Below are 21,875 nucleotides of genomic sequence, written 5' to 3'. Positions count from 1 at the left end.
AAAAAACGTATACCATACACAGAAGAAACATAAATTATACACAGCAGAACAATTCTGAGGGGTCACGAGTGTCTTCTGCTCATCCAGGCAGCAGGGCATGGAGCAAGAATAAGAACGTGAGCACCTCCTTCTCCATATATTGTGTTCTTAGATTAAAAGCATGTTATAATGGCAGAAGGGAATCTTGGTGTTGACAATATGTCTGATTCATAAGTCTCATTGCTCCAATCTGGGTTCTTTACCTCTTATGTCTGATGTACACATATCCTTCTGGAATTCCTCCTAACCATGCTCCCGGGAGTTCCCTTTGCCTCTCTTGTGTTTTGGCCTTGCCGTTGCTTACATCTCATGTTCTTGTCTTTCTTCCTTTATGCTCTTTTTTTCTTTATTCAAAAGGTAGCATATACCATATATATAACTTTTTGTACTTTGTCTTTTTTCACTTAATATATCAAACTGATTTATTACATGGGCAACATAGGAATAGCCTGTCTCTACAAAAAACAAAAAACAAGAAAACCCAGGTGTGACAGCTTATGCCTGTAATTCCAGCACTTTGGGAGGCTGAGGCAGGTGGCTTGCTCGAGCTCAGGAGCTTAAGACCAGCCTAGGCAACTTGGCAAAACCCCATCTCTACAAAAAATTTAAAACAAATTAGTCAGGTGTCGTGGTGTGTGCCTATAGTCCCAGGTACTTGGGAGGCTGAGGCAGGAGGATCACTTGAACCCAGGGAGGTCAAAGCTCCAGTGGGTGGTGATCACACCACTGCACTCCAGCCTGGGCAACAAAACAAGACTCTCCCTCAAAAAAAAAAAAAAAAAAAAAAAAAATTTAAATTTTGAAAGATAATTAACAAACTTTTCCCTCATCCTACTGTCATAATCTGAATTAGGAAGACAAAATTCATCCACTAATTAGGGGCATAGTTAATGTAAAAAGGTCACTAAGTTTTATTCTTGGAATATGTAGTTTTATTCTGAAACTTTTCTGTGAGATTGTATCTTTCCTAAAACATACATAAGAGATGTAGAAATATACAATACAAACCTTGACATTTACTGAGAGCTGCTGAAGACAAATCATTATTGACAACTAAGTTCAAGTAAAACCATAATTAAAATTTGGGAGATTCTTCTTGCTGTGGACATTAATTGATAAGTTTGGACTTTATTTATATGTGTATATAAATGAGGTAGTCCACATAGCATAGAGATTATAGTAACCAGCTTGATAGCTTCTTAATATAGAAAGGTCTTCATAGACAATAAATTTCATATGATCTATTTTCTTTTTTGGTTCTAATTAAGAAGTGTCATTTTAGAGACAGGGAGAAGGAAGAAAGGGCAAATGAATTTACTCTAAGCCTTCTTTTATTAGGAGGATGAGGCTTGAGTTAACTATTACTAGACCAGAATCTATTAACTTTGTTTTACAGCGAATACAAGCTAGCATTCTAAAAGCATTTAACAACCCAACTACTAAAACTGCTGATGATGAAACTAGAAAAAAAGTCAAAGGTATGTTGACTCTTTGTTAAAACTTTTTTCTGTAAGAAAATATTAAATTTTTATTTTAGTTGGAAAAAGAACTGAGCATTATGTGAACTAATACACCAAAGTAGTGGCTTTAAAAGGAGGGCGTAGTTGCTGCAATGTCTGAAAAACACTTTAGTGGAACATAGAAAATGCTAGAATGTATTCATGTGAATTTATAAAAATAAAGCTAATACCATGTATACAGATTGACACTGATACCTTTATGTGAGGTCTTCTAAGGGAAACTTGAAAGGTTGTTGAAAGTAGCAACCACACTTGAAAGTTCATATTTATTATATTGTATCATTTGACATGTGTTTGGATCAATGGATTTATGGATTTTTTTTAGATGTAGCTAGACAAAATGCTTAAGTGCTCCAAAGACTCCTGCAAATAAACCGTTTATTGAAGACAGTGCTACAAGTGTAAGTGCACTTTGCCTACTCCTAGTGTTTGCTATTCATCTGTAAAAATATGAGCTCCAAATGATGATTAGCTAATCAAAGTTGGTTATTTATCATTATCAATACTACAGTGTGGGTTTTTATACCTTGCCCTAAGTGTATATTCTGCATTGAGATGCTAACTAATGTTAGCATGAAGTAATTTTTAGAAGATATTTAAAAATATTATTTGTATTTTTTTCTAACTTTTGTTTTTGTGGTTTTATAATGTATGTACTACAGGTCTATAATTTACAAACATACACACATTGTTACTCTGCACTTTATTGAACCCCTTAATAGGTTCAAGATTTTTTTAAACTGTAGTTGCTCAAGTATGCTTTGTTCTTTTGTGTTGAGATAGTGCCATCTTGTGGATATTTAGAATAACAACCCAGTTTTTCTTTCCCCTTTTCCAGTTTTGTAATCTCTATTTCCAATCGCTTATAGTTTTTCTTGATGAAACATCTTTATTATTATAGTATTTTTAAATACAATTTTAATTAATGTTTGTTGATATATTCAGATATGTTTTCTGTCATTCAGTGCTCTAATACTTTAAATGATTTTAAATATTGTTTGTATGAAACTTGAAGATAGAGGCTCAAAAAATAAGTCTGAAAGAGGGTGAATAGGTTTGTTAATGTACTTTTTCCTCCCATGGCTTATGATGGCAAGTTTCAAATTTTTATTAAAGTAGAGAGAATAGTATAATGCAGCCCTTTTATATCTGTCACCCAACTTAAACTGCATTCATGGTTTATGTTTAATCTATTTTCTGCCAACCTCAGGTTATATATATATTTTTTGAGACGAAGTCTCGCTCTGTCCCCCAGACTGGAGTGCAGTGGCACCATCTCGGCTCACTGCAAGCTCCTCCTCCTGGGTTCACTGCATTCTCCTGCCTCAGCCTCCGGAGTAGCTGGGACTACAGGCGCCCGCCGCCACGCCTGGCTAATTTTTTTTGTATTTTTAGTAGAGACGGGGTTTCACCATGTTAGCCAGGATGGTCTCAATCTCCTGACCTCGTGATCCGCCTGCCTCGGCCTCCCAAAGCGCTGGGATTATAGGCTTGAGCCACTGTGCCCGGCCAACCTCAGGTTATTTTAAAGCAAGTCATAAGAATGTTTTTTTAATTTATAAATATTTCCTGAGCAGAATAATTTTAACTTTTAAAAATATAACCATGTTCTTAACTGAGTTCTTAATTGCCTATGTTAATTCCTTACACTTGCGTTTTACGACTCTGTTATTTTCGTAGCCGTGATCCTGGCATCCGTAGTCCTGATAGCATGATCTCCTTTTCCATTCTTCTGTGTACTTCTGGTTAGACATGAGATTTTATAAGTTTTAATGGGAGTGGTTGAGGTGTGGTAGGAATAGTGGTTATTGTTTTGTTTTACCTATTAAATTTAAGAACAGTTCATTATTTCTTGGAAACTAAAATAGTTGATAGTCATAAATCTGCTACAAAATTGTAAAGGAGAAAGACATTGGAATATTGTATGTATAGTAAAATATATTATTAAATGTAGTACAGAATATCTTATTCAGATTACTTTTGAATAACCAGAAGATAGCCTATTATACTGCTAGATGGATGGTTGACATGTTTTTTTGCATTAAAAAGTATGATTTTTACAGCATATGGAAAAGAAGGTGTGAAAATGAACTTCATAGATCGGATCTTTATTGGTGAATTAACTAGCACGGTCATGTGTGAAGAATGTGCAAATGTAGGTACTTTAGAATTCAATTCACATGGAATGGATTGCAATCACATCATTTTTATTATATTTTCTTTCACATATAATTGTTGGCAGTCATTTCTAAAATTTGTGACAGGTGATTACATAATTCTTGAAAGTCTTTTTATACGCTATACTCCTAGAAAGTAAATGTGGTAATTTATATATTTTTAAAAGTGAATGTGTTTTGTGTTATTTTTCCTCATGACACACCTATGAGGCAGTTTTAGCTTATCTTAATATACTGAAATTCATTAGCTCTCTGTTTGAGAGAAAAACTTCTGTGAAGAGAGTAACTAACTGTGTTACATTGCAGTGCCCTAAAGTGTAATTCCAGACTGGGGGCAGTCGCTTATGCCTATAATCCCAGTACTTTGGGAGGCCAAGGCCAGCAGATCACTTTAGGTCAGGAATTCAAGACCAGCCTGGTCAACATGGTGAAACCCTGTCTCTACTTAAAAAAATACAAAACAATTAGCCAGGCATGGTGGTGGGAGCCTATAGTCCCAATGACTCAGGAGGCTGAGGCAAGAGAATCACTTGAACCCAGGAGGTGGGGTTGCAGTGAGCTGAGATTGCGCTACTGCACTACAGCCTGGGCAACAGAGCGAGACACAGCTTCAAAAAATAAAAGTAATTCCAATATAAATAATTTAATGTATTAACATAATTTAGGGTGGTTATATCACATTTGATTTTAAGTTTATATGACGTATTAAAGATTTTTGTGTAGACTTCACTCACTTTGAATTTAATAATTTTTATTTTGAATGCCATCTTTAACAACTTAAAGCATGTATGAATTTTTTGTAGATTTTCAATTGCTTGGTAAGGAATATTTCTGTAAGTGTATGACTTAGAGTATGATAGGTTTAAATTTCTGTTAGATTTTAATAGTAAAAGGAGCCTTTATTCATTTTCCTGTCCCAGATTATGGAGTATTTTTCTGTGTTCTGTAGCCTTAAATAAGCAGGATTATAAATTATATCTCATTCTAGCCTGTCACATTGAAACACAGAATGTATGACCATGATTATTTAAGTTTCTAGACTATTCAACACAGAAGTTGATTTCTCTCTCACAAGATAGAGAGTATCTTTTAAAACAGAATTATCTTAAAGAATCTATAAAACACAGCCAAGCTCTCTGCTTTTTTTCATGGCTTTTTCTTAACATTTCATAGTTTACTTATGTTACAGCCCTAAGCTCACCAAAAATGTCTAGTCTCTTTAATCTGTTTTATTAAACAGTTGATTTTGAAGTTATTTTAAATATTACAGGCCGTATTGACAGTAATATAAAGTTCAATTGGATCACGTTCAGTGATGTTTGAGAATATCTTGTTTCGATTAACAATGTGCTGCAATACCCAATTAAATCGCTATTTTTTTCAGGAACATGTTTTGATGTAAAATATTAGGTTGCCTAGGAAGTTACAAAACTATGTGTTTAGGTTAGAATTCTAACTGAAGTTTTCAATGTGTTTTCCTTTTAAGATCTCCACGGTGAAAGATCCGTTCATTGATATTTCACTTCCTATAATTGAAGAAAGGGTAAGGAGAAGAAAACTAATGATGAAGCTTTTGTGAAGAACATTTAATCATTTATTTAAACATTTGTTGAGTATATTACCAGATATCTGAGAGTCATTATTTTTTATATATAATTGAGTTTGTATTTGTAATTGAGTCTGATTTGGGGGTTTGTGTAAGTATGCATAAAGTATGATACAGTTTTTATTCTCAAGGAATTTAAACTCTTAAACACTTTTATTTTGAGAATTTAATTTTTTGTATTTCAAATCAGTTAAAAATTTTAAGATGAGGACATCCAGAATTTATTTGCTAAAGAGGTTTTGTGTTCTGTACGTGGCATTTACATAGGTTTCAAAACCTTTACTTTTGGGAAGAATGAATAAATATAGAAGTTTACGGGAGACAGATCATGATCGATACAATGGCAATGTTACTGTAGAAAATATTCATCAACCTAGAGCTGCCAAGAAGCATTCTTCATCTAAAGATAAGGTAAGACCATGAGCATTTGTTAGATGTCTGTTTTTTAACAGTTTTTTAACAAAAGTTTCAAGCACATCTAAAAGTAGAGAATATAGTGTAATAAACTCTCATGTACCCATTTTTTTGGCTTCATAATTATCAACTTGGCTACTTGTACACTATATATATCCCACATCCTCCCTTTCCTCCCATCCCGGACTATTTTTGGATAATCCCAGATTATTTTTGAAATAAATCCCGAATATATCATATACTTCAATGTGTATCTCTAAAAGAGAGTTTTGTTTTGTTTCGTTTTAAGACGGAGTTTTGTTCTTGTTTCCTAGACTGGAGTGCAATGGCGTAATCTCGGCTCACTGCAACCTCCACCTCCTAGGTTCAAGCAGTTCTCCTGCCTCAGCCTCCTAAGTAGCTGGGATTGCAGGCATGTGCCACCATGCCTGGCTAATTTTGTATTTTTAGTAGAGACAGGGTTTCACCATGTTGGTCAGGCTAGTCTCGAACTCCTGACCTCAGGTGATCCGCCCGCCTCGGCCTCCCAAAGCGCTGGTATTACGGGAGTGAGCCACTGCGCCCAGCACTAACAGAGAGATACTCTTTTAAAAAACAAAAACCACAGTACCATTATCATATCAAAAATATTAATTCATTATAAAGAAATAAGGATTCAGTCATTATTTAAATTTCTGCAGTTGTCTCATAAGTACTCAGTTTTTTCTTTCGCTTTCTAAAGTTTGGATTTTAGGATTTAAAAGAGGTCTATAGATTGCAGTGTCTTTTTTTTTGAGATGGAATCTCGCTCTGTTGCCCAGGTGGTGTGATCTTGGCTCACTGCAACCTCTGCCTCCTGGGTTCAAGCAATTCTTCTGCCTCAGCCTCCTGAGTAGCTGGGAGTACAGGTGCATGTCACCACACCCAGCTAATTTCTGTATTTTTAGTAGAGACTGGGTTTCACCATGTTGGTCAGGCTGGTCTTGAACTCCTGACCTCGTGATCCACCCGCCTTGGCCTCCCAATGATTGCTGTGTCTCTTAAATCTCTTTTCATCTACAGGTTCCCTCTCCCTCTTTTTCCTCCTTTGCAGTTTATTTGCTGAAGAAATCAGGTCCTTTTTTTCAGCAGCATAGTGTTAACAGGTTCCTCTGTCACCTTTATTTCCCCTCTGAGACATTCAGATCTAGAGGCCTAGTTAGGTTCAGATTTAATTACTTATTTAATTTTTAGCAAGAAGACTTTTAGGTGGTGGCGTGTATACTTCCATCAACTAGATGCACACAATGTTTTATGTCTCTCTATGATATTACCAGTCATTGATAACCATTGTCTAGACCTATTATTTTACTAGGGACGTACCTGGTTGTTCAATTATCCCATGAAAATGGAAAATTATTCCATGAAATGGTGATCATTGATAACCATGTCTAGAGCTATTATTTCACTAGGGACATACCAGGCTGTTGTATTATCCCATAAAAATGGAAAGAAATCAATCTGAACTTATACTTCAGCACAGAAAAAACTTTTTTATATGAAATGATTTGTTTTAATTTGGCAAGCTGACATTAAATTTAACTTACTCTTTTTAAAATTTTATTTATTTATTTATTTATTTATTTATTTATTTATTTATTTATTTAAGACAGAGTCTCACACTGTTGCCCAACCAGGCTGGAGTTCAGTGGCACGATCTCAGCTCACTGCAGCCTCCCAGGTTCAAGTGATTCTCGTGTCTCAGCCTCCCGAGTAGCTGGGACTACATGTGCACACCACCATGCCCGGCTAATTTTTGTACTTTGTTGTAGAGGACAGGGTTTCATCATGTTGGCCGGGCTGGTCTCAAACTCCTGATGACCTCAAGTGATCTACCTGCTTTGGCCTCCCAAAGTGCTGGGATTACAGGTGTGAACCATGGCGCTAGGCCTCAATTTAACTTACTCTGTTAGAAGGCTTATGTTAGAAGTCACAAGACTTCAGAAAGGACAACATGTTTTCTTTAAATAAAAGCTAACCTTGCTTCATAAGATATATAGGACAGTTAAATTCAACTTGAGCGTATGCTTTATTCTAATGGTATAAAACAAAGGCATCTTACGGAGTTTGAAAAGGTTAAAGCATTAATTGTGTTGCTATTCCCCTAAAAAGCACTGGTTATTAAAATATAAATGTGTAGTGATTTTTTTTTTATTTTTGTTTAGTTTAAAGAGTTAGGAGATTCTGTGGTACTGGCCAAAGTAGTTTTAATACATTCACTATCCAAATGTATGAGAGAAATACTTCCCACACAATATTGGTTAGGAACTGAGAATATGCATATATGATATATAGAAACTGTCTATACCTCAAAGATCTGGACACCACATGGGTATAACTTGTGCTTGTGCTGAACAAATTGGACCTATTCTTTATTAAAAAATTTTTTCATATACTTTTTTTGTTACTTTTTTTATTGGACCTATTCTATATTGAACATTTTTTTTATGTAATAGAGTTACCTTTTTTTTGGTTTTGATGGGGAAAAGTGCAAGTTTGCATATGGTTCTAAAATTAGAAAAGTACAGTTCTAATAACATCTTTAAGGTACTGTATTCAAGAAGCGAAAATTTAAATGACATAAATGTATTTCAGCCATTAGGAAGTTTATGTTTAGAAGTTATTTCCAATAGTTCAACTACAGAACCAGTTTAATCATGGAACCAGAATGATTCAGTAGTTAACTAATTTCAGTACTAGTTTTATAAAGATCAATAAAGTCTTGTTTTGCTGATTAGTAAAGCTATTAATAAGAATATAAAGATATTTTTGACAAACTTTTCTTTATAGTACTCTTTAATCTCTTACAGTAATAGAAGCGCCTCACATCTTTTAAAATTATACTGGAGGTACAAGTACTGATTAGATCATAAGTTTTTGAGTTCTTCACCTTTTTTCTTTGCCAAATTATATTAGTTATCTAAAATCACACAAAAACTTAATATGAAGAATGATAAAATAATTACATAAAAATAATAGTGAAATTAGCTGAGAAAATCTTGCCCTCAAGTCGGAAGATGTTATCTTTGAGTACCTTGAAAAAGTAGTGCATTTTCTTTCTTTCTTTTTTTTTTTTATTTGAGACGGAGTCTCCCTCTGTCGCCCAGGCTGGAGTGCAGTGGCCAGATCTCACCTCACTGCAAGCTCCTCCTCCCGAGTTTATGCCATTCTCCTGCCTCAGCCTCCCGAGTAGCTGGAACTACAGGCACCCGCCACCACGCCCGGCTAGTTTTTTGTATTTTTTAGTAGAGATGGGGTTTCACCGTGTTAGCCAGGATGGTCTTGATCTCCTGACCTCGTGATCCACCCGTCTTGGCCTCCCAAAGTGCTGGGATTATAGGCTTGAGCCACCGCGCCTGGCTGAAAAAGTGCATTTTCTTTTGCTTGCTGATAACAGGCAAATAATCCAGTTAAATAAAACACTATAAAAAGAATATGTCAAATTCTGGCCTAAATACAGAAAAAATAGTAACAGGAGGCAGATACATAAACACAGTAAATAGCCATAGGCACATATAGACGTCCTTTTTAAACCAAAATCTAAGGTAAAATGAGCTGCAACAAATGGCTACCAAAAGATACTATGTGAAGTCTATTCCGCAGGCTATTTTTCTTCCCTTCTTTCCCCTCCCTACAGCTTTTTAAAAAACCATCATGCTGATTGAATAATTGTAGGGACTGGGCAATCTCAAATTGATATCCTTATTTAAAATCCTGCCTCAGCTCATTAGTTCAGAAAGAAATCCAAAAGTTCAATTCTCTGAGCCGCTTCAACACATAAGTATATTAGTTTTATGAAATTTTTTTTTTTATTTCATAAAACTTTAATACTTCTGCCAGAATCAGAAGTGCACTGTGCTCTGGTGCAATTTACATAAACCTTGGTTCCCACCACCTGTTAGCTGCGCAGCCTTTTGCCAATTAAACTCTTTGAGGCTCAGCTCTTGCATTTAATTATAAGACCAGAATCTTGCTGGTTTTTTTCTGTTTATCCCATCTGTTCTTTATTTCTGTTTCTACTTTTCATGCACTTTTGGTTTTAATTGAATAATTTTTGTGTTCCATCTTATTTCCTCTGTTTTCTTTTTAGTTATTATAAAAGATGTTATTATGGAATTGCTGAAACGTGTGTTGTGCTTCTCATCATTGGGGTTATATTCAGAAAATCACAGTCCTCTTATTTACATGGAAGAAATTAGGAAAATTTCAATCTTTGTTCTTTTACCAATCAGACCAGTCACCAAAAGAATACTGGTGTAGTTACAGTATCTATCAATATACTTAAAAATAGGTTTGAGGAAAACCCTGTATTCAAAGGGATCTTACCTGATTTTACCATTTTTCCTAGGTGCTAAATTGCTCAAGGTATTATACAGAAGTATCTGAGAAAATGGCAACTTAACCTATGTAAATTTTTTTAAGGATTAAATTGAATAGATACTTAGTAGTTTTAAAGTCCAAGTAAAACAGTTGCAAGGATGTTTTTGTTTATCGTGTGGTATTGGCTCAATTTACTATTGGGAATTTTGGAAACAGAGAAGGTCATATATTTCCCCTTTGATCATTTTCATTTCTTATATTTTTAAAGTTTAAAAGTGGGCTTTTCCCCTCTACTTAGTGTCTGTAACAAAAAGAGAAGCTCCTTGCATCTTTTAATAATAGAGGTACAAGTACTGATTTGATAGTAAATTGAGTTTTTCACTTCTTCTCTTTGCTAAATTATACTACTGTTATCTCATTAAAACTGAACAAAGTTTAATATGAAGGATGATAAAGAAGCATCAGGTGAGGAAAAAAGGAGAATTAAAACCAAGATATAGTAATGTGAATACAAATGAAAGTTAGCACTGGTGGAAAGGCAAAAGATCTAGACTGAATATTTTAGAAAGTTTAAAAACTAGTGAAAGGAAACCATGAATAGATATTTTTTATTGGAAAATTATGTGAGGCAAAAAAAGCACTACCCAAAGGTCTGAGAGAAAAGATAGGGAATTATAATGTGGCCGCCTGCTTAATTTTTTGTTTCCCTAGACCCCACTCCTCTCCCCTTTCCCCACGACCATTTGGTGCTCCACATTGCAGACAGAGCAATATTTCTAAAATACAAAATTGGTCATCTTATTCCTATTCCTTGTAGCCCTCAGAATCAAGCCAACAGGCATAAGAAAAACTCAACATCACTGATTAGGGCAATGCAAATCAAAACCACAGTGAGATACCATGTCACACCAGTCAGAATGCTGTTACTAAAAAGTCAAAAAATAACAAATGCTGGCGAGGCTGCAGAGAAAAGGGAATGCTTATACACTGTTGATAGAAGTATAAATTAGCTCAACCATTGTGGAAAGCAGTATGGCTGTTCCTCAGAGAGCTAAAAACAGAACTACCATTTGACCCAGCATTTCCATTACTGGATATATACCTGAAGGAATATAAATCATTTTACCATAAAAACACATGTATGTGAATATTCATTGCAGCACTGTTCACAATAGCAAAGACATGGAATCAACCTAAATGCTGATCAATGACAGTTTGGATAAGAAAATGTTGTACATATAGACCATGGAATACTATGCAGCCATAAAAAAGAATAAGATCTTGCCTTTTACAGGAACGTGGATGGAGCTGGAGGCTATTGTCATTAGCAAACTCACATAGGAACAGAAAACCAAATATCACATGTTCTCACCTATAAGTGGGAGCTAAACATAGAGTACACTTGGACGCAAGGGAACAAAGACACTAGGGCCTACTGGAAGATGCAGGGTAGGAGGAGGGAGAGGATCAGAAAAAATAATATCAGATACTAGGCTTAGTACCTGGGTGAAGAAATAATTTGTATAACCCCTGTGACACAAATTTACCTTTACAACAAACCTGCACATATACCCTGAACCTAAAATAAAACTTGAAAAAAGAAATCTCATTGCTGTTCAACACACAAAAACAAGTCTGTGACTTATGTGCATCTGGTTAATTTTTGTCTGTCCTCCTCACCCCCCCACATTTGTACTCATTTTCTAGCTAGACTTCCCTAATTTCTTGTTCTTTGTCTTACCTGTGGGCCTTTGAACTGTTTCTTCTGCCAGGAATAGTCCCATTCTCCTCCTGTAGCCTCTGCTCAATTTCTGCATATTTCTCTGATCCACTCAATTCTGGATTAGTTCTTTTCCTCTGGCTTTCTATAGCACTGTATTTCTCCTGTCATAACAAAAATTGTACCTAACATTTGAGTTCTTAATTATGTCATGATCACTGTTTTCAGTTATTTACACCAATTATATTGAGTCAAGAGATGGATTAAATAACATACCTAAGATCATACAGGTAGCCTATGGCAGAAATGGGGATTCAGACAGGTTAAACAAGGACCATGTTCTTAACCAGGTATACTGCCCCCTGCTGACTTGAACTTATGTTTTACCATACTTCTATTGGGATGGATTGTAGGATCTGCAAACAGGAACTGAGTCTGTCCTTCTTGCCACTATGTGTCAGGTGCCTAGTTCAGTGCTTTGTACATGGATGCTGTTTAGGGAAACCACTGAGCTCATTCTCATGATTGCCGCCAATAATAATAGCTGATACTGGCTGAGCACGGTGGCTCATGCGTGTAATCCCAGCACTTTGGGAGGCCGAGGCAGGCGGATCACGAGGTCCGGAGTGGAGACCATCCTGGCTAACACAGTGAAACCCTATCTCTACTAAAAATACAAAAAATTAGCCAGTCGTGGTGGCACACGCCTGTAGTCCCAGCTACTTGGGAGGTTGAGGCAGGAGAATCGCTTGAACCCAGGAGGTGGAGGTTGCAGTGAGCCGAGATTGTGCTACTGCACTCCAGCCTGGGCGACAGAGCGAGACTCTGTCTCAAAATAATAATAATATAATAATAATAATAGCTGGTACTTATGCTGCTTACTATGGGCTAGGCACTGCTCTGTGGGCTTTTCTACATACTGTCTCATTTAACCACCATGACAACCCAATGTGGGTTGGTGCTTTCGCTTTATGGGTGAGGAAACTGGAATACTGAGATGTCAAGTAATTTTTTCAACATCACCCAGCTAGTAAATTGGAGAACTTAAATTTGAATCCGGGCAGTCTAGTTCCAGAATCATACTCTTCTATCCTGTATCACTTCTTTGGTAGTAAGCTTTCTCCCATGTAGTTTTGGTTATTTTTTCAAAATAGACTTCTTAATCTTTGATCCTAATTTACATTATAAACTTAGGATATTTTTAGTGGATTAAATCCATCATATGTCCACTAAGCAAAAAACAAGGATGGGAATGGGTACTTTTATATTTCACTGGGAGCAGGAGGATAAAAAGGATAGATAGAATAGTCTCATTCAAAAGTTCCTCAGACCAGCTGATCATGAGAATCAACTGTCTATTCAAACAAATTCTCATACCCAACCTCAGACATCATTAATGGGAATTTCTTAGTGGTAATGCCTCGGATATGTATCTTTTAAAGCAAGCCCTCTTAGGTGAGTCTGGTAATCACCTGAGTTTGGAAACTATTCAATTAGAAATGAGATTAATTGGATTCTGGACACAGCTATTTTTATTAGTTATATGATCTTGGACAAGTTACTAAAAACCTGTATGGGTCTATATTTTTCCATTGACCATTAATAATTTTGGTACATAATATTTGTACATATTTATGATGTATATGTGATATTTTGATACATGTATATAGAATGTATTGTGATCAAGTGAGGGTATTTGGGATATCAGTTACCTTAAGCATTTATCATTTCTTTGCAATGAGCACATTTCAGATTTTCTCTTTTAGCTACCTTGAAATATATAATCTATTGTTGTTAACTGTAGTTACCATACTGTTCTATGGAACATTAGAACTATTCCTTCTATCTAACTCTTTGTACTCAACTAATGTACCTCTCTTTTTAGCTCCTCCACGACACCCTCATTCACTCTCTTCTAAGCCTCTGATATCTATCATTCTACACTCTACTTTCAGAAGATCAACTTTTTTTTTTTTTCTTTTTGAGACTGAGTCTCGCTCTCTTGCCCAGACTGGAGTGCAGTGGCGCAGTCTCGGCTCACTGCAAGCTCTGCCTCCTGGGTTCATGCCATTCTCCTGCCTCAGCCTCCTGAGTAGCCGGGACTACAAGCGCCCACCACCAAGCCCGGCTAATTTTTGTATTTTTAGTAGAGACGGGGTTTCACCTTGTTAGCCAGGATGGTCTCGATCTCCTGACTTCATGATCTGCCCACCTCGACCTCCCAAAGTGCTGGGATTACAGGCATAAGCCACCGTGCCTGCCCCAACATTCTTTTTTTTTTTTTTTTTTTTTTTAGCTCTCACGTAAGAGTGAGAACATGGGATATTTGCCTTTCTGTGCCTAACTTGCCTCACTTAACACAATGATCTCCAGTTCAATCCATGTTGATGCAAATGACAGGATTTCATTCTTTTTAGGGCCAAAGAGTATTCCATTATTGATATATACTACATTTATCCATTCAACTACTGATGGACACTTAGATTGATTCTATATCTTGGCTATTGTGAATAGCACTACAGTAAACATGGGGGTGCAGGTATCCTTTTGATACACTGATTTTCTTTTCTTTGGATAAATGTCTAGTAGTGAGATTGCTGGATCTTATGGTAGCTCTATTTTAGTTTGTTGTTGTTGTTATTGTTGTTGTTGTCGTTTGAGACAGAGTCTCACTCCATTGCCCAGGCTGAAGTGCTGTGACACAGTCTCAGCTCACTGCAACATCTTCCTTCTGGGTTCCAGTGATTCTCATGCCTCAGCCTTCATCTCCCAAGTAGCTGGGTCTACAGGCGTGTGCTACCACGCCCAGCTAATTTTTGTATTTTATTAGAGACTGGGTTTCACCATGTTCCCCAGGCTGGTCTCGAACTCCTGACCTCAAGTGATCCACCCACCTCAGTCTCCCAAAGTGCTGGGATTACAGGTATGAGCCATTGTACCTGGCCCTATTTTAATTTTTTGAGAAATCTCCATACTGTTGTGTTTGTTTTTTTTTTTTTTGAGATGGAGTGTCACTTTGTCACCTGGGCTGGAGTGCAGTGGTGTGATCTCGGCTCACTGCAACCTCCGTCTCCCGGGTTCAAGTGATTCCACTGCATCAGCCTCCCGAGTAGCTGGGATTACAGGCACCCGCCATCACGCCCAGCTTATTTTTTTGTATTTTTAGTAGAGACAGGGTTTTCACCATGTTGGCCAGGATGGTCTTGGACTCCTGACCTCGTGATCCACCCACTTTGGCCTCCCAAACTGCTGAGATTACAGGCGTGAGCGACCACGCCCAGCCATCTCCATACTGTTTTCTATGATGGCTGTACTAATTTACATTCCCACCAGCAGTGTATCAGACTCCTTTTCTCCACATTCTTGAAGGCATCTTATTAGTTGTCTTTTTTGATAATAACCATTCTAACTGGGGTAAAATGATATTTTATTGTGGTTTTGATCTGCATTTCCTTGATGGTTAGTGATGTTGAGCATTTTTTTTTTCATATACCTCTTGGCCATTTGGATGTCTTCTTTTGGGAAATGTCTAACATTAGTTCCTTATAGGATGAAGAGTTTGCAGATATTTTCTCCCATTCAACAGGGGTCTCTAACTCTGTTGATTATTTCCTTTTCTGTGCAGAAACTTTTTAGTTCAATGTAGTCCCATTTGTTTTTGATGCCTGTGCTTTTGAGGTCTACATAAAATCATTACCTAGACTAATGTCCTGAGTGTTTCTCCTATGTTTTCTTCTTGTAGTTTTATAGTTTTAGATCTTACATTTAAGTCTTTAATCTATCTTGAGTTGATTTTTGTATATGGTGAGAGATAAGGTTCTAGTTGTATTCTTCTGCATATGGATAACCAGTTTTCCCAGTACCATTTGTTGAAGAGGGCGTCCTTTCCCCAGTGTTTTTTCTTGGCCCCTTTGTCAGAAATCAGTTGGCTGTAAGTATGTGGATTTATTTCTTTATTCTGTTGCATTGGTCTATGTGTCTGGTTTTATACCAACCATACTGTTTTGGTTACTGTAGTCTTGTAGTATATTTTGAAGTCAGGTAGTGTGAGGCTTCCAGCTTTGTTCCTTTTGCCCAGAATTGCTTTAGTGATTCTAGCTCTTTTTTGGTTCCATACAAAAAAAAAAAAAAATTTTTTTTTTTTTTTAGATGGAGTGAAACTCCATCTTGTTGCCCAGGCCAGAGTGCAATGCTGCAATCTCAGCTCACTGCAGCCTCCACCTCCCACATTCAAGTGGTTCTCCTGCCTCAGCCACCCAAGTAGCTGGGATTACAGGTGCCCGCTACCATGCCTGGCTAATTTTTTGTATTTTTAGTAGAGATGGGGTTTCATCATGTTGGCCAGGCTAGTCTCAAACTCTTGGCCTTAGGTGATCCACCTCCCTCAGCCTCCCAAAGTGCTGGGATTACAGGCATGAGCCACTGTGCCCAGCCAGGTTCCATATACATTTTAGGATTGTTTTTTCTTTTTATGTGAAAAATGTCATTGGAATTTTGATAGGAATTTCATTGAGTCCATAGATTGCTTTGGGTGGCATGGTCATTTTAATATTTTCCTGATCCATGAGCATGGGCTGCTTTTTCGTTTGTGTCTTCTTCGTTTCTTTCATCAGTATTTTATATTTTCTAGGTGAGATTTTTTTTCTTTTGTAGCCATTATAAACGAGATTGCCTTGTTGATTTTTTTTTTCCAGATAGTTTTTTGTTAGTGTATAGAAACACTACTGATTTTTGTATGTTGATTTTGCATTCAACAACTTGACTGAATTTATCAGTTCTAAGGGTTTTTTGTTGAAGTCTTTGGATTTTCCTATATGTAAGATTATGTTGTCTGTGAAGAGGAACAATATGACTTCTTTTCCAATTTGGATACCTTTTATTTTCTTCTTCTGCCTGATTGCTCTGGCTAGGGCTTCTTAACTATTAGTATTACGTGTATAATAGGAAAGTTTGCTTCCAAAAAAAGTACTATATAAATTCATCAGAGTGGAACTTGTTGGCTGTTACCATAAGCTTTATTACTTATCATATGCTCTCTAGTATACCAAATATATATGGTGAAAATAAATACCTTATTTTCATTCAAGGAGTTCAGAATACTTGGTAAACACAGGAGACAATGTTATTTTTCCTGATTTTGAAGATTGAGGCAAGACACTTTTTATAACTTACCCTTCTTCTCCTAGACCCTGAATAACTAAAACCGAGTATCAATTACTCATGATAGTCTTTATTTTTTGTCTTGACCCTTCAGCCAAGGTATAGGAAAAGAAAAATATAATTCGAGCCTTCAGCTGTGTGGAAACTTTAGTGAAACATTTCAGGTACCTTAAAATTTTTAATTAGTTGATTCCCCCCTTCCCAAACTTAGGTTATTTTATTTCTGTAATTTTCTTCCAGATCTATGGCAACCAAGCAACACCGTGTCATAATAGTTTATAGTTTACTTTTGTTACTTTTTAATTTTTTAAAAAACTAGATACATTTTCAGTGTTTAAAAATGAACAAGTATGGAAAGGCTTATACAGTAACTGAAAAGTCTCCTTTGGGAAGCCAAGGTGGGAGGATCTCTTGAGGCCAGGAGTTCAAGACCAGCCTAGGCAACATGGAGAGACTTTGTCTCTACAAAAAATTTAAAAATTAGCCAGGTGTGGTGGTGTATGCTTGTAGTAGTAAGTACATGGGAGGCTGAGGTGGGAGGATCACTTGAGTGCTACTGCACTCCAGCCTAGGCAACAGAGTAAGACCCTGTCTCTAAAAGCAATTTTTTTTAAAAGAAAAAAGTCTCATAGCCCTGTTCTACAAAAGTCCTACTTCCTTCCCCACAAATAGCCACTGTTATATTGTTGTTAGTTTCTTGTGTGAAGATTTACTTGTAAAATAGAACTATTTTTTAGTATATCTTCTAGTGATCTTAGTTTCAGTAGGCTTAGGAAATGGATCTGAGAGAAATGGTATTTAATAACTGTGATATGTTTAAATAAGAATTATTGGCATTTATTTGCAACGAGGTTACAAGATTCTTTTTCTTTGAAAACACTGTCAACTTACAGAGTCAACTAATTCAGGACCGAAAATGTATTCGAAAATTGTCTGGAGAAGCTGTTGTCACATACCAGACAAAGGAAAACCTTGAAATGAATGGGGATTCTTTAATGTTTGCAAGACTCATGAATTCTGAGTCACCTCTGAATGAAAGCCCTGCTGATGACAGTGAAAAAGAAGCCAGCCGTTCTGAAAGTAATGTTGATGCTGATAGTGAGGCTTCAGAATCTGAAAGTGCTTCAAAGCAGACTGAGCTGTTCAGATCCAGTAGTGGATCTGGTGTGCACACAGATGGACCCCTTTACCCTCCATCAGCAGGTGAACTGGCGTACACCAAGGAGACTGACAGTGGTGATAAGCAAATGGCTGAAGCTATTTCTGAACTTCGTTTGAGGAGCACTGTAACTGGACATCAAGATTTTGACAGAGAAAATCAGCCACTAAGTATTTCAAATAATTTATGGTTTTTAGAGGGGAAGCATTTGAGGCCTCATAGTCCCCAAAATGCTTTTCAGACCCTTTCTCAGACCTATATAACTACTTCTAAAGAATGTTCAGTTCAGTCCTGTCTCTACCAGTTTACATCTATGGAATTACTAATGGGGAATAATAAGCTTCTATGTGAGAACTGTACTAAAAACAAACAGAAGTACCAAGAAGAAACCAGTTTTGCAGGTAACTATTTTTTTAATTAAATAATTATTGATTTCCTGATAGTGTCCAGTGAGTTACAAATTTCACTGAGAATTTTACTGAGAATCTTGTTTCTATACTTGCGTTACTTAAGCACAGAGATTGTTTTATTCATGTTTGTACCTGAGCACTTACGATACTGGGCAGAACAGATTTTCAATAGTTTTTTTTGTTTAAATAAATTGAAGAGCAGGAAGTATACAACTCTGCCTTAAAAATGCAAACTCATATAATCTTACTTGAGGCAACTATGTATCTGAAATCTATCCAGAAGAAATACCCCTACAACTTTTTTTTTTTTTTTAGATGGAGTCTCACTGTGTTGCCCAGGCTGGAGTGCAGTGGCGCGATCTCGGCTCACTGCAACCTCCACCTCCTGAGTTCAAGCGATTATTCTGCCTTAGCCTCCTGAGTAGCTGGGATTACAGGTGCCCACTACCATGCCCAGCTAATTTTTGTATTTTTAGTAGAGATGAGGTTTCACCATCTTGGCCAGGCTGGTCTTGAATGCCTGACCTCATGATCCACCCACCTTGGCCTCCCAAAGTGCTGAGATTACAGGCGTGAGCCACCATGCCCGGCCTCCCTAAAACTTCAAATCGTATCACTAGTAAGATTAATGATGAGGCTAATGTGTTTCACAGATCCTATCAATTTGTTGTAAACTCAATGTAAGATAAATTTTGAAGATTTTAAATAGTAGCATGTCATAAAGCTAGCGCTATAATTACCAAGATTAGTTGGTCAGAGAAAAGTGGAGAAAGGGGGAAAATAAGAAATTTTCACTTCATCTTTATCCTTGAATAAATGGAAAGAATACTCTGATTCTTAGTGACTACTTGTTTTAAAATGTAGACTTTATTATTCAGGTACGGTGAGGCTAAAAGATCAGGAGATAATTGCCCCTGAAGAAATAGTGTGTTATTCGTAGTTCCCAAGAAGAAGGGGCCCACCGTGCTACACAGGATCACATAGGGAAGCACCAGGGTCAGTCAGGAGGTGGGAGAGTGAGGGGAAAACATGGGCAGGAGCCTTTAGTGTGATTTCTAAAGGAAGGAATGTGTAAGGCAGGGTAAGCAGGCTTAGGATCGGCTAGTTTGAATAATTTTAGTGGGCTCTGGGATATAGGGGCTGTCTCTAGTTATCAGGTGCCTGGTCCTAGGGTGATTACAGCAAGTGGGTAGTGGTCCAGAGTGCAAGAGCCCAGTGAAGGAGGTTGTTGGGGTATGGGCTCTGGACTCTGGATTGGTTTGCATATGAAAGGCATGCATACATAAGTTGTTTACTATCTCTGTGAATTAGCCCTGGGAGGGGTTGTCCCTCCAGTGTTAACCAGACCCTAGATGTCAAAGCATCAGAATAAAGACACGCTTAATACGCTAGTAATAAAGACATGGGAGAAGGAAGGAATACCTACTTACATTAATCCAAGTTAAATATGCAGTTGGCGATGTTCAAATCCTAACATAAATCTTAGGAATTTAGAAATTGGGACTGGGCACAGTGGCTTACACCTGTAATCCCAACACTTCGGGAGGCCAAGGCATGAGGATTGCTTGTAGCCAGGATTTCAAGACCAATCTGAGGAACATAGTGAGATCCCATGTCTACAAAAAACGTTTAAAAAATTAGCCAGGTGGGGTGGCATGCACGTGTAGTCCCAGCTACTTGGGAGGCTGAGGTGGGAGGATTGCTTGTGCCTGGGAAGTTAAGGCTGCAGTGAGCCCTGACCACTTCACGGGACTTCAGCCTGGGTAACAGCAAGACCCTGTCTCAAACAAACAAACAAACAAAAAATAGACAAAAAATTTAGAAATCTTTTTAAACCTAAACTCTTCAACTACACATGTGCTTCTGGTGATTTTTGGCTGGAGGGCATTAACACAAATTACTTCTAGTCCATCTGCTTTCTACCTTCCAAAATTTTGTTTCAAGTGTTACCTCTCCTATTCTTTGTTCTTATTAACTGTGTGCCTTAAAAAAAAAATTCCTTTACTTTCATTTTAGCAGAGTTTTAGGAAGGAGTAAAGACTGCCCTTTCATCAGAAGTCCAATTTCTTTAACATTTTTAAAAATGTGGTATGATTCTGTATAAATTTTTATTATATGGTAGATAATGTATAAAATGGAATTTTATAAATTTATTGTATTTTATGTAGAAAAGAAAGTAGAAGGAGTTTATACTAATGCCAGGAAGCAATTGCTCATTTCTGCTGTTCCAGCTGTCCTAATTCTCCATCTGAAAAGATTTCATCAGGTAAGTTTCTTCAGTAGCACCATAATTTTCATCATGTGTTTTACAAAACTTTAAGTCCTATAGAATATTGTCAAGGATTAGACAGTAACCAGTAACTTACTGAATTTTAAAATGTGTCATGTGAGATTTACTGCTCATCTAGCCATAATAGTTTATAAGACTTTCCTGATTAAAATTGTTTAATTCACAATATTTGAAAATTTAGGCAGCAGGAACCTAAATGGTATCTCCACGTATGTTTGTGTGGTAATAGAAAATAAGTTTTGTGGCCGGGCATGGTGGCTCCCTCAGTCTTTGGGAGGCCGAGGTGGGCAGATCACCTGAGGTCAGGAGTTCAAGACCAGATGGAGATAAAAGTCTTGCTCTGTCGCCCAGGCTAGAGTGCAGTGGCTCAATCTCAGTTCACTGCAACCTCTACTTCCCGGGTTCAAGCAACTCTCCTGCCTCAGCCTCCCAAATAGCTGGGATTACAAGTGCCTACTACCACACTGGCTAATTTCTGTATTTTTAGTAGAGATGGGATTTCACCATGTTGGCCAGGCTGGTTTCGAACTCCTAACCTCAAGCGATCCACCTGCCTGGGCCTCCCAAAGTGCTGGGATTACAGGCGTGAGCCACCATGCCCGGCCCATACAATTTTCAAATAAAAATTTTAATTGTATAAAACAAATTATCAAGAAAACAAGGAGAAAACTTAAATGATTTTTTGGGGGTGGGAGTGGGGGAGGGAATCTCCCTCTGTTGCCAGGCTGGAGTACAGTGGCACAATCTCAGCTCCCTGCAACCTCAGACTCCTGGGTTCAAGCGATTCTCCTGCCTCAGCCTCCCGAGTAGCTGGGATTACAGGTGTGCACCACCACACCTAGCTGATTTTTGTATTTTTAGTAGAGATGGGGTTTCTCCATGTCGGCCAGGCTGGTCTTGAACTCCTGACCTCAGGTGATCCACCTCGGCCTCCCAAAGTGTTGGGATTTTAGGCGTGAGCCACTGCACCTGGCCCTTAAATGAATATTTAACTTGACCTCTGTGTGAAAGACTTTCTAAATATAAAAGCTAATAAGGAAAT

General features: G+C 37.3%; 1 protein-coding gene across 15 annotated transcripts in view; it reads left to right on the top strand.

Annotated features, from left to right (window-relative positions):
- Positions 1-21,875, top strand: part of USP45 (ubiquitin specific peptidase 45) — a 79,733-nt gene that overhangs the window by 43,222 nt on the left and 14,636 nt on the right. For 12 of the 15 annotated variants that reach the window (XR_012095017.1, XM_073022367.1, XM_073022365.1 and 9 more), the window contains 6 exons: positions 1,436-1,517; positions 3,623-3,714; positions 5,223-5,279; positions 5,610-5,753; positions 17,868-18,534; positions 20,712-20,809. Coding sequence is in view for 12 of the 15 variants with exons in the window: in XM_073022367.1 (XP_072878468.1) it covers positions 1,436-1,517; positions 3,623-3,714; positions 5,223-5,279; positions 5,610-5,753; positions 17,868-18,534; positions 20,712-20,809 (1,140 nt within the window). In the remaining 3 variants the exon portion in view is untranslated. Of the gene's footprint in view, positions 1-1,435; positions 1,518-1,884; positions 1,961-3,622; positions 3,715-5,222; positions 5,280-5,609; positions 5,754-17,068; positions 17,139-17,867; positions 18,535-20,711; positions 20,810-21,875 lie in introns of those variants that run through there. The other 3 variants (XM_038001086.2, XR_005241326.2, XR_012095018.1) reach the window with 3 other exon arrangements.

Source organism: Chlorocebus sabaeus, chromosome 13, assembly GCF_047675955.1.
Source record: "Chlorocebus sabaeus isolate Y175 chromosome 13, mChlSab1.0.hap1, whole genome shotgun sequence".
NCBI lineage: Eukaryota > Metazoa > Chordata > Mammalia > Primates > Cercopithecidae > Chlorocebus > Chlorocebus sabaeus.
The sequence above is the reverse complement of the archived record's forward strand: the minus strand, read 5'-3'. Positions and strand labels throughout refer to the sequence as shown.